At 47.2% G+C, this 17,335-nt stretch overlaps 1 protein-coding gene across 1 annotated transcript in view; it reads right to left on the minus strand.

Annotated features, from left to right (window-relative positions):
* The window catches only part of CCDC38 (coiled-coil domain containing 38), a 69,944-nt gene extending 67,833 nt beyond the window's left edge, over positions 1 to 2,111 (minus strand). The window contains exon 1 of the mRNA XM_075860111.1: positions 2,047 to 2,111. Within this exon, the coding sequence (XP_075716226.1) occupies positions 2,047 to 2,095 (49 nt within the window). The 5' untranslated portion in view covers positions 2,096 to 2,111. The remainder of the gene's footprint in view (positions 1 to 2,046) is intronic.
* Between the last annotated feature and the right edge of the window lie 15,224 nt (positions 2,112 to 17,335).

Below are 17,335 nucleotides of genomic sequence, written 5' to 3' on the forward strand. Positions count from 1 at the left end.
ATAATGTCACCTTAGATGCCCCCATACAGTATAATGTCACCTTAGATGCTCCCATACAGTATAATGCCCCTTTAGATGCCCCTAGTGCCAGTGCCCACATAGATAGTGCCACAGTGCCCATGTAAATAGTGGCAACAGTACCCATGTAGATAGTGTCTGTATCCCCTGTAGATAGTGCCCTTATATAGTGCCACAGTGCTTATGTATATAGTGCCACACAGCCCTTAAAGATAGCGACACCGTCCCTGTAGATAGCTCTACCCCTCCCCCCTGTAGTTAGCACCATTAGGACACCCTCTAGGAGCGGAATCCCCAGCCAGAGCATAGGTCGGGGATTCTGCTCCTAGATGTTATTGTTCACATATGGACAGTGACATCACGGACTACTCCTGGAGCAGAATCCCCTGCCAGAGCATCAGCAATGGGGATTCCGCTTCAGAGGAGACAGTGATATAGACATATATAGACAGTGACATCAAGGGCTTTCCTGGGCACAGCACTTAAAGTAGCGCTGTGCCCAGGGAGTCCTCAGCGAGCAGAGAAGCTACCTTTGCACCTCCGCTCTGAACTAATGCTGAAGCAGGGAGCAGATACAGGAGAGGACGCAGATACAGTTGACTGCGGCACATACCCCAGGTAGTCCGGGACGGTTGGGAGGTATAATTCCTCTCCTGGAGGAGCTCCTGACATCACTGTCCATATATGGGGGGATTCCGCTCCAGGAGAAGTATTTAATTGCATCTGCGCTTGGCCCGATGCCCCCCTACCTTCTCTCCCAGTTGCGTCCGAGGCACATGCCCCACCTGCCCCCTCTAGCTACGTCCCTGGATAGAATCCAACATGGAATTGGCTAAGAACCGCGGCAAAAATACGAGACTGGCACTCAGATTCCTACCTTGATTTAGCGGTAAAAGCTGCTGCATTTCCACATACAGATTAGTCCCAGTCAACGTAATTTGCCTGTGGTTACCCAACATGGTTTTCATAGCAGAATATGCAGCGGAAACCACATCAAGAAGTGACATGTCACTTATTTTTTTTAGCGATGTGATTTGCAATTCTACCCGTTGAATATCCTGTTTCGTCTAAACAGCAGGGCTGTTTCCCATTGAATGCATTGGGAGGCTCTTTACAAGCATTTTTTCCTGCTGATTCCGACGCCGAAAGCGCATCAGAATCAACAGGGCCTAAGGGGAACCCTTCGATAACTTGATCTTTATTGAGAGACAAGTTTATTGGATTTGTTTATTAGAGAATCCAATAGACATATATAAGAGACATTTTCACAACCATCAGCAATTTGCTAAGAAGCCACAAGGCAGGCAAGCGCTCTGATGAGATCTCTGCAAATCAGCTTAGAGAAAGCAAGGGTGTTCTTAGGGTATGTTCACACGGCAGCCTCCGTTACGGCTGAAATTACGGAGCTGTTTTCAGGAGAAAACAGCTCCGGAATTTCAGACGTAATGGCATGTTGCAGGCGCTTTTCGCTGCGTCCATTACGGACGTAATTGGAGCTGTTTTTCCATGGAGTCAATGGAAAACGGCTCGAATTACGTCTCAAGTAGTGACAGGCGCTTCTTTGACGCAGGCGTCATTTGACAGCGGCGCGAAAAAAAAATGCTTTGGAGCCGTATTTTCGGACGTAATTCGAGGCTAAAATGCCCGAATTACGTCCGTAATTAGGGTGTGTGAACCCAGCCTTACACTGGAGCTTACTGCTCAGCCATGAGAGTCTTAGGCACAGTCTAGGATTTAGTTTTGATTATATTTTCAGATTTGAGGATATTGGTCTCTATTGTTGTATTATACTAATGCGGCTTTACTTGTGTATTGGTGCTTAGTAGCCACAACAGCATGTAACAGACAAGCTTTTTATTTACACCCAAAGAGAATATTTTTCAGAAAGTATTTAATGTATAAGCACTCCAACCATTAGATCAGCTTTTCTTTTCTAACATACAGTTTTAAAATGAAGGTTGGAATCAGCTTGGTTTCTATGAAAAAGTGTATTTCAGTCTGCAAGTTTTCAGAAATGACTCTATATACCTGTTTGACCCCCAGGAAGATGGGGAAGGGTAGCTGTATACTTGGACATGCTTCAGTCTGCAATGATATCAGAACATAATACAAACAGTTTCAACATCAAAGCAATAAGTCACACATGAGAAATATGTATGTTAGGCTGTGTTCACATCAGCGCTGACTTTCCGTTGAGGGTTTCCGTCTGAGCTTTCCATCGGGGAAGCCCTCAATGCAAAGGCAAACAGAAACTATAGCTTCTGTTTGCATCACCATTGATCTCAATAGTGATGGATACTTTGCTAATGGTTTCCATTTGTCTCCGTTGTGAAATGCTTTAATTTTTTGGACGGAATCAATAGCGCAGACGGAACCCCTCAATGGAAAGTCAACGCTGATGTGAACAGGCCCTTATATCGGGGCCAGACAAATTCTGGTAACTAGGTTGCTTGAAGGTGACTAGTGCACAAAGCCTTTTACTGATATTCGGGCTGCAGCTACCACTGGGGGAAGCTTGCTGTATATGTATTTATATTGGCACCTTTGGCCCAAATTTACAAAGACTGGCGTTTCTTATGCCAGTGAAATTGGTAGGGGTAATTCATGAGATTTGCACACAAAAAATTAATTAATTGGCACACACCTCTTAATAAATTAGGTGCATTTTGACCTCTCTGGCAGCAAAAAAAAATATTTTTTTGCCTGCTGTGAGCAGAAGTAGAATTTCGCCATTAATTTTCGCCATTTTTCCTCACGTCAGTTAATAAATTTGGACTAAACTATGTATCCTGGAAGACTACACCCACTTTTTCTTGTTAATTTTAAGTCAGGAGAAAAGTGGTAAACAGATGTGCAAATATGGCGCATGTCATGATGTGGCTTTTATAAAGTTGCATTTTACGGACAAAACTGTTGTAAACACATTCATAAATGTGGACAAATATATGGCTGTGGGAAAGGATGCATTAGGTTTTTGAGCTCTGCATTACAAAAACAAACCTCCGACCCCTATAAAGATATGTAATAAAATACAAAACCAAAAAAATAATCAGTACTCACCTCTTCTTTCTCCTGTAGGTCCTCCCTTTTTCTTTACAAGCACGCAGCATGTGGCCGCTGCAACCAATCAGAGAGCTCAGAGGTCATGCAGCTTATTCAAGGGATCACTGCTCACTAATAGGAGCCATGATGCCAGGAATACAAAACGTAACTGCTGAGCCCTCTGATTGGCTATGTGTGCTTCTAGAGATTGCCTGGACCAGGGCAGGGCTCCTTGACTGACTGGAGTTCCCTCAAATTAACGGGTTGGAGTAAGTTTCATGTGTTGATGAGGAGGGTAATGGGAGTTTGATTTTATCCAGGAAGTCCCTAATGAGCTGAGTTTTGTGTTGTCGTTCCGGGCTGGTGTTTTGTTGCCTAATCTGTATAGAGAGGTATACAAATTTAGAAAGACTTGTCCTATCTCTTCTGGGACATATGTGATGTGGCCTGTATAATTTTGTATTTTCAGAAATGTGTGAACGAGCTCTTATCTTTTTTTTATTAGGGAAATCATGAATTTAGAGGCGTTATCTACATGTGCATAAAAGGAATCTCATACTGATACAAATATTTTGGCTGAATTTTTGTTTAGGATATCTTGTTATTGCGTTCTGAAAGATGGTAACTGTTTAAGGTGCTCAGAGGCTAAATGTTGTTTGTGTAGTGACTAGTTGATTAATCTCTAAGAGGAGACTGTGAATTAATCACGAGATATATTTTCCCTTTTAATGTTAGTCTTTAAAGGGTCAGTCCAGTTATAGTCTCCTGCCCGAACTAACTTCCGGCGTGGAGAGATGCCCCTGCACGCTGGGCAGAACTATTGCTGTGGCAATCGTTCGACACCCTGAGAGTATCATGCACGGGTCCAATTCTAATTAATTTGACACGTGCACGATACTCTTCAAGCGTCGTACGTTTGCCACAGCAACAATACTACCCTGCGTGCAGGAGCATCTCTCCGCGCCTGATGTTAATTTAGGCGGGAGAGTATAACTCGACTAAGACTTTAAAGGGAACGTGTTATCTGCAATTATGCTTGTAACACATGCGGCCGCGGACCGCCGGCATCCCCTCTCTTACCACTGGATGCGACCGCAGGACTGTTTCTCTTCGCCGGCGTCTACCTTCCCAAGGATGTCGGCACACTGTGCTTTCTGCTTCCACCATTAAAATGATCCCCAATCTATCCCTGAGCACACTGGCCCTTAAAAGGAATCCTGCCCCTTTCCCCAGTGCCTGAGAAATGTTGTCTTCCCAGTGTTTGTCCTGCAAAGGTTCCCTAGTTGTATTCCGCATCCAGTATCCAATACCTGTGTTTCCTTGCCAAGTCCCGTGTCTGAGACGATTTCTGTGTTGAAGTCCAGTGTCCAAGACGATTTCTGTGTTCAAGTCCAGTGTCCAAGACGACTTCTGTGTTCAAGTCAAGTGTCCGAGACGACTTCACCATTTGTGTCCGGTGTCCTTTTTAAGTCCTTTGTGCGAGACAACTTCTGTGTGTCAAGTTTAGTGTATGAGACTACTTCCGTGTTCTAGTCCAATGTCTGTGCCAAGTCCAGTGTCCGTGACGACTACAGTTCCTGTGTCCTGTATCCGAGACAAGTCCAGTTATCCAGCACAAGCCAGCTTCCGATAGTCCGGCACAAGCCAGCTCCGGATAGTCCGGTACAAGCCAGCAATCCAGGTACTCTCGCCATAATGACTGTCATGTTTGACCAGCTGCCCATGGGTCGCGCTGGTCAATCCATGATGCTGGTACAATTAATGCAAGCTGTCATGTTGGGTATGTGGACCCACTGGGCCGTACCTCCTGGACGGTATGGCAGCTGGCCAACAGTACACAGTCTATAGTTCATATAGGTGTACCTGTGGTAGCTCAGACAGTAGCAAGACAGGCTCGGCTGGAACTTAGGGAGCAAGCGGACACCAGGCGTGGTGAAGAAGGACAGGAGTAGTACTCAGCGCAGCACGACTCCAAAACAATACGGCACTTGACCAGGATAGCACGGGATACAGGTTACAGGTAGCAGGAACGGGAAACACTGGGAACTGGAAAACACTTAGGAGACCATTTGCATAGACAGACTAGGGTATCGACAACAAAGCTCAGGCAAGGCAGGAAGGGGCTCTTATAGTCCAGGGGCTCATGGGCTAATTTTGTACTTTAATTTAATTCTACGGGACCCGGCCGTGAGAAGCGGAAGTGAGCGTTGGTGTCTCCTGAGGAGATGGGGACCAGCGCTCACAGATCCATGGCTGCGGCCGTCAGGAGGTGAGTGAGCCTGACGGCCCGCGGCCATGGGCATGACAGTATCCCCCCTCTTATGCCACCTCCTCTTGGGGCCAGAACGAGAGAGAAACTTCTTCAGGAGTGTAGGGGCATTGAGGTTCTCTTCTGGCTCCCAGGACCTTTTCAGTACCAAACCCCCTCCAATCCACCAAATAAAATGTAATGCCGGGGTAGGGAGACAGACAGGTGAGCCCTAATCTACCCGCCACTCAGTCCCTGCCTACTTGCAACGTCCCGTCCTAGGCGACGGCGTACAACTGGGCGACAGTCCCTACGCTGACTATGTGCACGACAGACAAACAGACAAGGGTACACAGAAGCTAGGGGAACGGGGCAGTTGCCCACGGCAACACCGTGAGCAACAAGAGTAGTGAGCGAGTCGAGTCAAACCAGGAGTGTACGAGGTACCAAACGCAGAGCAGGAGAGTAGTGAACGAGCCGAGTCAAACCAGGAGTGTACGAGGTACCAAACGCAGAGCAGGAGAGTAGTCAGTAAGCCAGGGTCTTTATGGAGCAGAGGACAAAAGTACTAGCAGCAGCAGCAGAGCCAGGAAACCGACAGAATCACAGTATAAATAGACAGAGGGCGGGAGCTAGCTCCGTCTGGCCAGGCTGTGATAGGCTCTCCCACTCCTCAGCCTCCCAGCCTGATTGGTAGAAGGAGGGGTCACTCGATCAGACTAATAACGGGCGTCGACACAGAAGCTGTGTCTGGCAGATCCTTTACATAAAAGGTTCTCCACCCACTCTCTTGGTGTCCAGGATCTCCTTAACCTCAAAAATCTCTGATGAACTGCTGGGAGCCACTGCAGGAGTGGAAGTCTTGGAGTAGTGGTTCAAGATAACCGGCTTCAGCAGGGAGACATGGAAGGAGTTGGGGATCTTGAGGGTAGGAGGCAGCCGAAGCTAGTAGGAGACAGGGTTCATTTGTTGCAAAATCTCGAAGGGTCCAAGGAACCTGGGAGCAAACTTGTACGATGGCACCCTCAGCCGGAAATTCCTAGAGGACAGCCAGGCCTTAGTGCCTGGAAGAAACTGGGAGGCTCTCGTCTTCTTGTGTCTGCCTTTCTTTTCATGTGGTCGACCGCCAGCAGAATAGAAGATCGGGTCTGCTGCCAGATCTGTAGAAAGTCCCTGAATGCAGGGTCAGCTGCAGGCACCTGGGACATAGTGGAAACAGGGAGAGGTATTCTTGGGTGTTGGCCATAGACAATGAAGAAGGGACTAGAGGTGGTGGACTCACTAGTGTGGTTATTGTAGGAGAACTCAACACAAGAAAGCAGCTGCACCCAGTCATCATGCTGCCTGCCTGACCGTACTACAACCAGCAGAGAGAGGCAGGTCCGTGAAAAAAGTCCATAGCAATATGTTGCCAGGGGGCATCGGGCACAGTCAGCGGCTGAAGCAGCCCCTCTGGTTTGGAGTCGGCAACTTTATTTGCTGCACACACCGTGCAGGAGGAGACAAAGTCTGTGATGTCTTTGGGCAACGTGGGCCACCAGAACTGACGAGAAATCAGGTTTTGGGTCTTACGGACACCCGCGTGACCTGCCAGTTTGGCACTGTGTTCCCAGTGGAGGATTCTTCTTCTGAGGGTTGACAAGGATGATGCAGGACGGATTAATGATATTCTGTGGAGACTCCATAGTGTCCTCTGTCTCGAATGACCTGGACAAGGCATCGGCCCTCACATTCTTGTCGGCCGGACGGTAGTCGAGCTCAAACTGGAACCGGGCAAAGAACAGCGACCACCTGGCCTGACGGGGATTCAGTCGTTGGGCCGTCTGGAGATAAGTGAGGTTCTTGTGGTCCGTGAATATCAAGATGGGATGAACTGCACCCTCTAATAGATGTCTCCACTCCTCCAGAGCCAATTTGATGGCAAGTAACTCCCGATCCCCAATCGAGTAGTTGCATTCTGCGGAAGAGAAGAGCTTAGAATAATAGCCACATACCTTTGTCTTGCCCTTGGAACCTCTCTGGAACAGGAGTGCACCAGCACCGACAGAGGAGGCGTCCACCTCCAATGAGAACTGTCGAGAAACAACCGGATGATAGAGGCTGACGTGAAGGCACTCTTCAGGCTTTTAAATGCGGCTTCCGCTTCTGGAGTCCACACCTTGGCGTTCATGCCTTTCTTGGTGAGGTTAGAGATAGGAGATGTCAGTGAGGAGAAGTTTGGAATGAACTGTCTGTAGAAATTGGTGAATCCCAGGAAGCGCTGTATGGCCCTCAAGCCTTGAGGGCGTGGCCATTCCAGGAAGGCCTTTACCTTTTCAGGATCCATCTTGAGACCTTGATTCGAGACGATGTAGCCCAAGAAGGGTAGAGCATCTTTCTCAAACACGCACTTCTCCAACTTGGCGTACAAGCGATTCTCCCTTAACAGTAGCAAAACTTGACGGACATGCCTCCGATGAGTCATTGGATCCGGAGAAAACATCAAGACGCCATCGAGATACACCACAACACAATCATAGAGGAGGTCACGGAAGATGTCATTAACAAACTCCTGGAAGACCACGGGAGCATTACACAGGCCGAAGGGCATTACTAGATAGTCATAGTGTCCGTCACGGGTGTTGAATGCCGTCTTCCATTCGTCAGCCCGGCACATCCGGATTAGGTTGTAAACCGTACGCAGCCCTAGCTTTGAAAAAATCTTGGCTCCACATATGCGATCAAACAGTTCAGAAATCAATGGCAACGGACACCTATTTTTTACCGTGATCTGGTTGAGACCCGGTAGTCGATGCAAGGATGCAGGGAACCATCATTTTTCTTGACGAAGAAGAACCGGGCTCCTGCCGGGAAGGAAGACTTCCGTATGAAGCCCCTTTCCAAGTTCTTTTTAACATAGGGGGACGTGGACAGAGTCTCTGGCAAGGAGAGAGGATATACCCTACCACGGGGAAGGGATGCACCAGGAACCAGGTCGATAGGACAGTCATATGCCCGGTGTGGAGACACCGTCTCCGCCACTTTCTTGCTGAAGACATCCTAAAATGCAGAAAAATGACAAGGCAATCCTGTGAAGGACTGAGGCAGAGGAGGCTGAGCCGAACTGATATGTACCAGGCAACGGTTGAGACACTCGGGACCCCACTGGAGAACCTCTCCAGAATTCCAGTCCAGGACTGGGGCATGTAGTCGGAGACAGGGCAGGCCCAACAGCACAGGATTGACGGCTTTAGCCAGGAGAAAGAACGAGAGGAGCTCGTAATGGAGGGCTCCCCCTTGGAGCCTCAGCGGTTTGGTCACAGCTACAATTGGGTCTGGCAGAGATAGTCCATTCGCAGATGCAACCATCAACGGCTTCTCCAGAGGGATTGTGGGCAATTGGAGAAGTTCCACCAGGTCTCTACAAATGAAATTAGCAGCGGATCCAGAGTCCAGATACGCAGAGACCCCATGGGTTTTCTCGCCGGACACCATTGTCAAGGGAATAGACAATTTAGACAAAAGACACCAACCCTAGGCTCTGGGGCTTTTGGGGACACATACGCACAAGATGGCCTCCGAGGCCTCAATATAGACAGAGTCCTGAGGTTCATCTGCATTGTCTCTCCTGGGTAAACAGCTTAAGCTGGTCAGTCCTCACAGACTCCTTAGGAGGATCAGCATCTGAGGACAGCAGGAGTTGCTGCAAAGTAGGGACTGGGCTAGGGAGTCCTCCCTCCCGACGAGCTTCTTGGAGCCGTTCTCGAATCCTTTTATCAATCCGGGCGGCCAAAAGGATGAGGTCATCCAGGGTAGACGGTAAATCTCGGGCGGCAAGCTCATCCTTAATATTAGGAGACAGACCCTGCCAGAATGTAGCCACCAGGATTCCACAACAGTTCTACCGCCAGGGTGCAGAAGTGGATGGCGTACTCGCCCACGGAGGTGTCTCCCTGGCGTAGGTTCAGCCAGGTGGCGGCTGCAGACGAGAGTCGTCCAGGCTCCTCAAACACCATGCGAAATGTCCGTAGGAACCCCTGGAAGTCACGGGTCTCTGGTCCTTGTCTCTCCCAGATAGGGTTCGCCCATGCAAGGGCTCTGGCAGTGAGGAGAGAGATGATAAAATCGACCCTTGCGCCATCAGACGACAATGCCCTTGCATACAAGCTAAAGTGGATCTGGCACTGGTTCAAAAATCCACGGCAGGTCCTCGTGTCTCCATCATAGTGGTCAGGAAGCGGAAAATAAAAGCGGGGATCAGCACTGCCAGGAGGTGTAGTCGGAGGATATGTACTGCCAGGGGGTGTAGTAGGAGGAATGGCAGCTTGCACTTCCTGCCGACATACAATAATGTTGAAATTATTGGTCCTGTAGAGACCGGAGGTCTAGCATATCCGCCCGCATCTCTTGTGGCATCATCATGGTCTTAGATAGACCAGCGGGGTCCATGGCCTGAGCTTTCTGTCACGTTGGGTACCTTGACGGTATGGCAGCTGGCCAACAGGACACAGTCCATAGTTCGTATAGGTGTACCTGTGGTAGCTCAGACAGTAGCAAGACAGGCTCGGCTGGGACTTAGGCAGCAGGCGGACACCAGGCGTGGTGAAGCAGGACAGGCGTAGTAGTCAGCGCAGCACAACTCTAACTCAATACAGGTAGCAGGAACGGGAAACACTGGGAACTGGAAAACACTTAGGAGACCATTTGAATAGACAGACTAGGGTAACGACAACAAAGCTCAGGCAAGGCAGGAAGGGGCTGGATCCCTCTTATAGTCCAGGGGCTCATGGGCTAATTTTGTACTTTAATTGAGGTGCGCACGCTGGCCCTTTAAGATCGGGCACGAGCGTGCGTGCGCACCCTACGGGACCCGGCCGGGAGAAGCGGAAGTGAGCGCTGGCGTCTCCTAAGGAGGAGATGGGGACCAGTGCTCACAGATCCATGGCTGCGGCCATCAGGGGGTGAGTGAGCCTGACGGCCTGCGGCCATGGGCATGACACAAGCGGATATACGTGACCTCTGAGCAAGACAGGATCAGCTTCTACAAGCTGTTAAATCTATTGCCACATGTTTGGATCTTGATTCTGTTGCTGCTCCATCTACTCCTACACCCGCTATCACTCCAGTCAGTTCTGGTCCTGGAATTTTGTTGCCACTTCCACCTCGTTACAATGGAGATGCAAAAACCTGCAGAGGCTTTATCAACCAGTGCAAGATCCATTTCCTGTCACATATTTTCCCCTCTGATTTAACCAAGGTTGCCTTTATTGTTTCCCTCCCTATCTGGGAACGTAAGTGGCCGGAATCTTACAACCTGCGGTTATTTTTGGAGACTTTTCGTACTGTATTTGAAGAACCGGGCAGAACGTCTTCTGCAGCTGCCTCACTTCTGACTCTCCGTCAAGGGGAATCGACAGTAGGGGAGTACGCCATCCAGTTCTGTACTTTGGCAGCAGAGCTTGCCTTGAATAATGAGGCCTTGGTTGCAACCTTTTAGCAAGGATTAACTCCTCAAATAAGAGATGAGCTGGCGGCTCGTGACCTCCCATCTATCTTGGATGCCCTAATTCTTCTGACTACACGGATCGACACGAGGTTCCAAGAACGTTCCCTGGAAGTTCGATGGGAAAAAGGTCCTACAGACTGGCGCCCAAGACCCCCTACTGCTTCCTTCGGTTGTTCCCCCTAAAGAGCCTATGCAGGTGTACAGAGTCAGACTGTCTGACCAGGAGCGGCAGCGCAGATGTTCAGCAGGATTATGTTTGTACTCTGGCCATAAGGGTTATTTTGTGCGTCAATGTCCAAGGAAGCCTGGAAACTCCAGCACCTAGGGTTGATAGGAGAGACTATCCTAGGTGGATCGACGCCAACTGCAAAATTCTCTCCCAAACTATAAATTCCGGTGACAATCTCCTCTGGTGAGGAATCACACTCTATTTCTGCTTATCTGGATTCTGGAGCGGCTGCGAATTTCAGCCAACAGGCCTTAGTAGACCGTCTCCACTTGACCACAATTCCTCTGCAGAAACTTCTGGTGGTCACTTCAGTGAATGGTCAACCTCTGCCGTATCCAATTCTTTCCATCACTAAACCTCTGAAGTTGCAAGTCGGAGTTCTTCACTCGGAACAAATAGCTTTTTATGTCCTGCCAAAAACTTATCAACCCTATCCTGCTGGGACTGCCATAGTTTTGCCAACACACTCTTGTCCTCGACTGGAATTCCAGGGAGGTTCTCCTGTGGGGAACCCGATGTCTTCACTGCTGCCTACCTCAGGTTTGTCCTGTTCTTTCCCCGATGCCTTATTCCAGTATGCCTGTTTTGTGAATGTCTTCAGCAAGAAGGAGGCTGAGGTAATTCCTCCCCGTCGTCCGTACGATTGTCCAATCAAATTTCTCCCTGAAGCTTCACGTCTTTGTGGATGGATTTATCCTCTCTCCTTGCCTGAAACCCACGCCATGTCACAATATGTCAAGGAGAACCTAAGAGAGGGGTTTATCAGGAAGTCTACTTCTCCAGCCGGGGCCGGATTCTTCTTCTTCTGTCAGGAACAAATACCCCTTGCCCCTAATCTCTGAGCACTTCAACAGAATTCATGGGGCCAACATTTTCACAAAGCTGGATCTATACGTGGCTTATAACTTGATCCGTATTCGCCAAGGTGACAAATGGAAAACTGCATTGAACACCCGAGGCAGTCACTATGAATATCTCATGATGCCCTTTGGACTGTGTAATGCTCCAGCTGTGATCCAGGAATTCGTAAACAACATCTTCCGGGATCTACTGTCTGTGTGGTGGTATATCTGGATGACGTCTTGATTTATTCACCAGATCTTACAACACATCAGAAGCATTTTCGCCAAGTCCTGTTGCGGTTAAGGGGAAATAACCTCTACGCCAAACTCGAAAAGTGCATATTCCAAAAGAAATCATTGCCCTTTCTGGGCTATATAATCTCAGATCGTGGACTCCAGATGGATCCGAAGAAAGTGAAGTCCGTCTTAGAGTGGCCACGTCCTCAAGGTCTCTGTTCCATGCAGAGATTTATTGGTTTCTCAACCATCATTTCATCCCAAACTTCTCTTCTCTTACTGTTCTAATCTCAGCTCTCACCCAGAAGGGAGTGAACGCTATGGTCTGGATCCCTGAGGCAGAGTCGGCATTCACCAACCTCAAGAGAGCCTTCATTTCAGCTTCCGTTCTTCACTTGCTGATATGTCTCGGCAGTTCTCGTTGGAGGTTGACGCTTCTTCCATTGCTGCTGGAGTACTTCTTTTTCAAAAGGCAGTATCCTGTGGCTTCTTCTCTAAACTCTTCTCTCCTGTAGAGCGTAACTACTCCATTGGGGACCGTGAGTCACTGCTCATTAAATTAGCTTTAGAAGAGTGGAGGCACTTGCTAGAGGGGGCTGCTCATTTAATGATCATCTACACCGATCAGAAGAATCTCACTTATTTACAGTCTGCACGATGACTGAACCCTCGTCAAGCCAGATTGTCACTGTTCTTTGCCAGATTCCAGTTCCTACTTCACTTCTGTCCTGTTGATAAAAATATAAAGGCCGATGCACTGTCTCGGGCGTTTGAGGCAGATGACTCAGAAGAGGACCCTCAACATATCATTGACCCTTCTAGGATTATTTCTGTTAACCCCCTGCAGATTATGGACATTCCTCCTGGGAAAATTTTTGTTCGTCCTGCTAACAGAAAACAAATTATAATTCCAAGTTGGATGGGCACTCTGGTGTTCGTAAGACTCAGGAATTTAGTTCTCATCACTACTGGTAGCCCACGCTGCCTAAAGATATTGTGGACTATGTTTCATCTTGTATCATCTGTGCCCAAAACAAGGCTACCCATTCCAAGTCTGCTGGTCTACTCCAACCTCTGCCTGTTCTTGATGGTCCCTGGCAACATATTGCCATGGATTTTATTACAGACCTTCCTCCTTCTGCTGAATGTACCACTGTCTGGGTCATCGTGGATCATTTTTCTAAGATGGCACATTTCGTCTCTCTGTCTGACCTTCCCTCAGCTCCTCGTCTGGAAAATTTGTTCGTTCAACATATTTTTCGTCTAAAAGGACTACCCCTCCATATCGTGTCTGACCGGGTTGTACAATTTACGTCTAAATTCTGGAGAGCCCTGTGTAAACTTTTGGATGTTAAATTTGACTTTTCTTCTACATATCACACATAATCTAACGGCCAAGTTGAAAGGATTAATCAAGTACTAGAAAATTATCTTCGTCATTTTATATCTGTTTAACATGACAATTGGGTGCATCTTTTTCCGTGGGCCGAGTCTACTGTTCTTCTCCTTTCTTTATTGTTTATAGCCAGCATCCACGTGTTCCTCTTCCTGTACCGGCTACATCTCAAGTGCCTGCAGCCAATTCCTCTTTCGGAAGTCTTCTTCACATCTAGCAGCAAACCAAGTCCGCGATCCTGCAGGCAATGGACCGCATGAAGAAATATGGCGATAGGAAGAGAAGACTTCCTCCTCAATTTCTTCCCAGCGTCAAAGTCTGGTTATCTTCAAAAAAATATTAGTCTGAAAATCCGCTCCTACAAATTCGCTCCCAGATTTCTATGTCCCTTTAAAATTCTAAAATAAATCAACCCGGTGTCTTACAAGCTACGGCTACATCCGACTTTCAAGATTCCCAACTATTTCCATGTGTCCCTCCTGAAGCATGTGGTCCTGAACCGACACAGTAAATCTACTGGCTCTGCAATTACTCCCAGTGGTGCTTCTGACATCTTAGAAGTAAAGGAGATCCTGGACTACAAGAAGGTAGAAGGGAAGACCTTCTACCTAGTAGATTCGAAGGGTTTTGTTCCTGTGGAGAGGTCTTGGGAGACAAAATAAAATGTGGATACTCCAGCTCTCATTAAAAAATTCCTCCTACACTTTGGACCTAAGAAGAGATGGTGTAAGGAGGGTGCTGTGACGCCCCCGGCCACGGACTTCCGGCATCCCCCTTTTACCAGCGGCCGCGACCGCAGGACGGCGCCTCTTCACCAGCGTCTCACTTACCAGGGACGCAGGCGCGCTGTGCTCTCTGCTTCCTCTCCCTGGCTGTTCCAAAGGGTGCGTGCGCACGCTCGTGCCAAGTCATAAAGGGCCAGCGCACGCACCAGTAAAATTATCCCCAACTTATCCCTGAGCACCCTGGCTCTTAAAATGAATCCTGCCCCCTCCCCCATTGCCTTAGCAATGTTGTGTCTTCCCAGTCTTTGTCCTGTGGTCAAGTCCAGTGTCCGAGGCGACGTGTGTGTGTGTGTGTGTGTGTGAGAGAGTGCGTGCGTGCGTGCGTCTGCGTGTGTAGGTTCATGAAATTCACCTGTTTTTGTGATAAAATCACTATCTTGATTAGTCCAGAGGTCCAGTCTTGCTACTGACACTGGCTCCTGTACCCCTACTCTGTGCTGCTGTACCACCTGCTCTGTGCTGCACTGCTTTTCAGCTCTCTCATACCCATTCACCATGAGTCAGTATCTCTAAACTACAATAGGTGGCGCTGCTTCCTTCAGTATCATATGCATATATATTATTCAATAGTTCGTTAATTTCAGTTAGTTCATAAGTCACATGATAAATTACCTATCAACCTCCTCAGGACACACTAGTTGAATGAGAGAAAATCAATATATCCTAGATAGGGCATTTTGTAAAAAAAATAGAATTTAGATTTTTTCAACACTATGGACGAATTTCGAGTTGAATCTTGATTTTCAGATTTTTGTTAAATAAACGAAAAAAAAAAATACCAAGATAGGGTATTTATGGGACATTGCTAGTAAACAATGTACAGTATATATGGTGTGGTGCATATGAGCAGCAGGAGAACAGAGACATGAGATAAAATACACATAAGGTCCCATTCACGTCAATTTTTTCCTACGGAAAGATCCAGACATACACGCTTAAGGCCATTTTACACTTGGCAATTATCGGGCAGACAAGCGTTCATAGAATAATTCCTGTGTAAACAGGGCAGCGATCAGCAGATGAACGAGCGAACACTCGTTCATCAGCTGATTGTATCGTTTTCAAAAACTTTAATATTATCGTTGTTGGCAGCACATCTGACGTCATGATAATAATGTATGGGGACAAGTGATCAGAGTAAGGAGTGCTCGTCCCCATATATAGCTCCTTGTGACTGGAGCAAACAAGTCGACTGCGCTATTGATTCCGTCAAAATGACGGAACCCTGTCACAACGGTGACAGACGGAAACCATTAGCTAGGTTTCCATCACCATTAAGTTTAATGGGGAGGGAAACGGAAGCTGAGGTTTCCGTGTGCCTTTCCGTTGAGGGGTTAACCCAACGGAAACCTCAGCGGAAAGCGATGGTGATGTGAACACAGCCTAAGCCTTGAAATGTCGCAGGAACTGAATGGGTTAAGAAGCTGCCTGGAAGAACAGGACTCCGTATAAAACAATCTCTGGACTCACAGTATTACACAGAGTTAGCAAACCCCAGTCCTCTCACTGCTGCTCCTGTTCATTGACAGCATTCATTAAAGTATATGCTTGTTCATAAAGCTTTTTTTTTTTCTCTCCTGCTATGGGGGCGTGGCCTGTAACGATTTCACGAGTCTGGGCAAATCCAGAATCGTGCCAACTTGAAATGGCGAATTAATCAAATTAATTTGATTAATCACCCAGACCTAATCCTAGACTTTTTAACTGGCAAAGTGGCGATTGTGTATTATGGCATCTTCCATTTCCTGTGAGAGAATATTTTCAAAAGCAGGGCAAGTAGTTATATAGGGAAGAAACAGACTCACAACATCCAAAGTGGGATAAATCTTGTTTTTGAACCATATTCTGAACCTTTAGTTATCGTTAAGCTTAAAGTTTGTTATGTGAGTGTGTGTATATATATATATATATATATATATATATATATATATATATCAGCAGAAAAGACAGCTGCACTCCAACGCAATCAGTTTGGTATGTAAATGGCTGCCAGCGAGTAGTCCAGATCCAAAGACTAAATCGATGTCTTGCTCGAAAAAGGTCCTAATGTTGGAGTGAAACGTCGCACTTTTTTATGTTGGCTTGAATAAAACCACACTTTTTTCAACTTACTTCATTGGAGTGCTGCAAGATTTATTTTTGGAGATTATATATATATATATATATATATATATATATATATATATATAGGAAGTGTTCTACAGCTAGAGACACAATGAACTAAATGAACTAATCATTTGAATGAACTAGATCCTAATGAACTAATCCCCAAAATGAACTAGATTTCCCATCACTAATGACAATGCTCTGCCCATTTGCTGCTGGAGACAACTGTCAATCAGCAGCAAATGGTCAGAGCTAGAGGAGAGTGGGCGGAGCTAGTGGCAGCGTATAAATACGCCAGACTCGTCGCTGCCTGGGCTCCGAATGTTCGTTCTTATAACTGGGTTCATAGGAATCAGCATGTCTGTTACCACATTGTGCTGCTCTCAGGGCAGTAAAATGTGGATGACAGTTTCCTTTTAATGGAAATCTTTCAATCCACGAAGATCCCATATTCTGAAAAGTCTCAAGAATCCTAATCCCCCTTCCATACTACTCCTTACAGGGATGCTTCTACCCTTTTTACCTCCAAAAATAAAGAGTGAAAAGGCACTGCCCTTCCCCTAAATGGAAGATGGAAAAGCGCAGGGATTAACAGTATATCGGTCAAAATGCTGCCGCCTTGTAGTCATGTAGAAGGGTGCTGCCTGAAAAATAACCTCCCCTCTCCGCATGGTCAATTCTGATTTCTTTCTGTACCTATGTTTTTACTGTATAGTGAATACGTTATGGGTCTATACTCAAGTATCAAGCACTTGGTACAGTCCCCAAACAAAATCAGGCTGGGTGTGGGGGCAGATTTACTACTTTGGCTGCGCTTAGAATGTGTCAAAAAATGCGCCAAATTTTGGCACATTTAATTTTAGACTAATGTTGGAACAGATGTTTGCACCTCACTAGACACTTTTAAAAGTGTCCAGAAAGGGGGGGGGGTGGCTTAGCATAGAAGG

Source organism: Rhinoderma darwinii, chromosome 3 (assembly GCF_050947455.1).
Source record: "Rhinoderma darwinii isolate aRhiDar2 chromosome 3, aRhiDar2.hap1, whole genome shotgun sequence".
Lineage (NCBI taxonomy): Eukaryota > Metazoa > Chordata > Amphibia > Anura > Rhinodermatidae > Rhinoderma > Rhinoderma darwinii.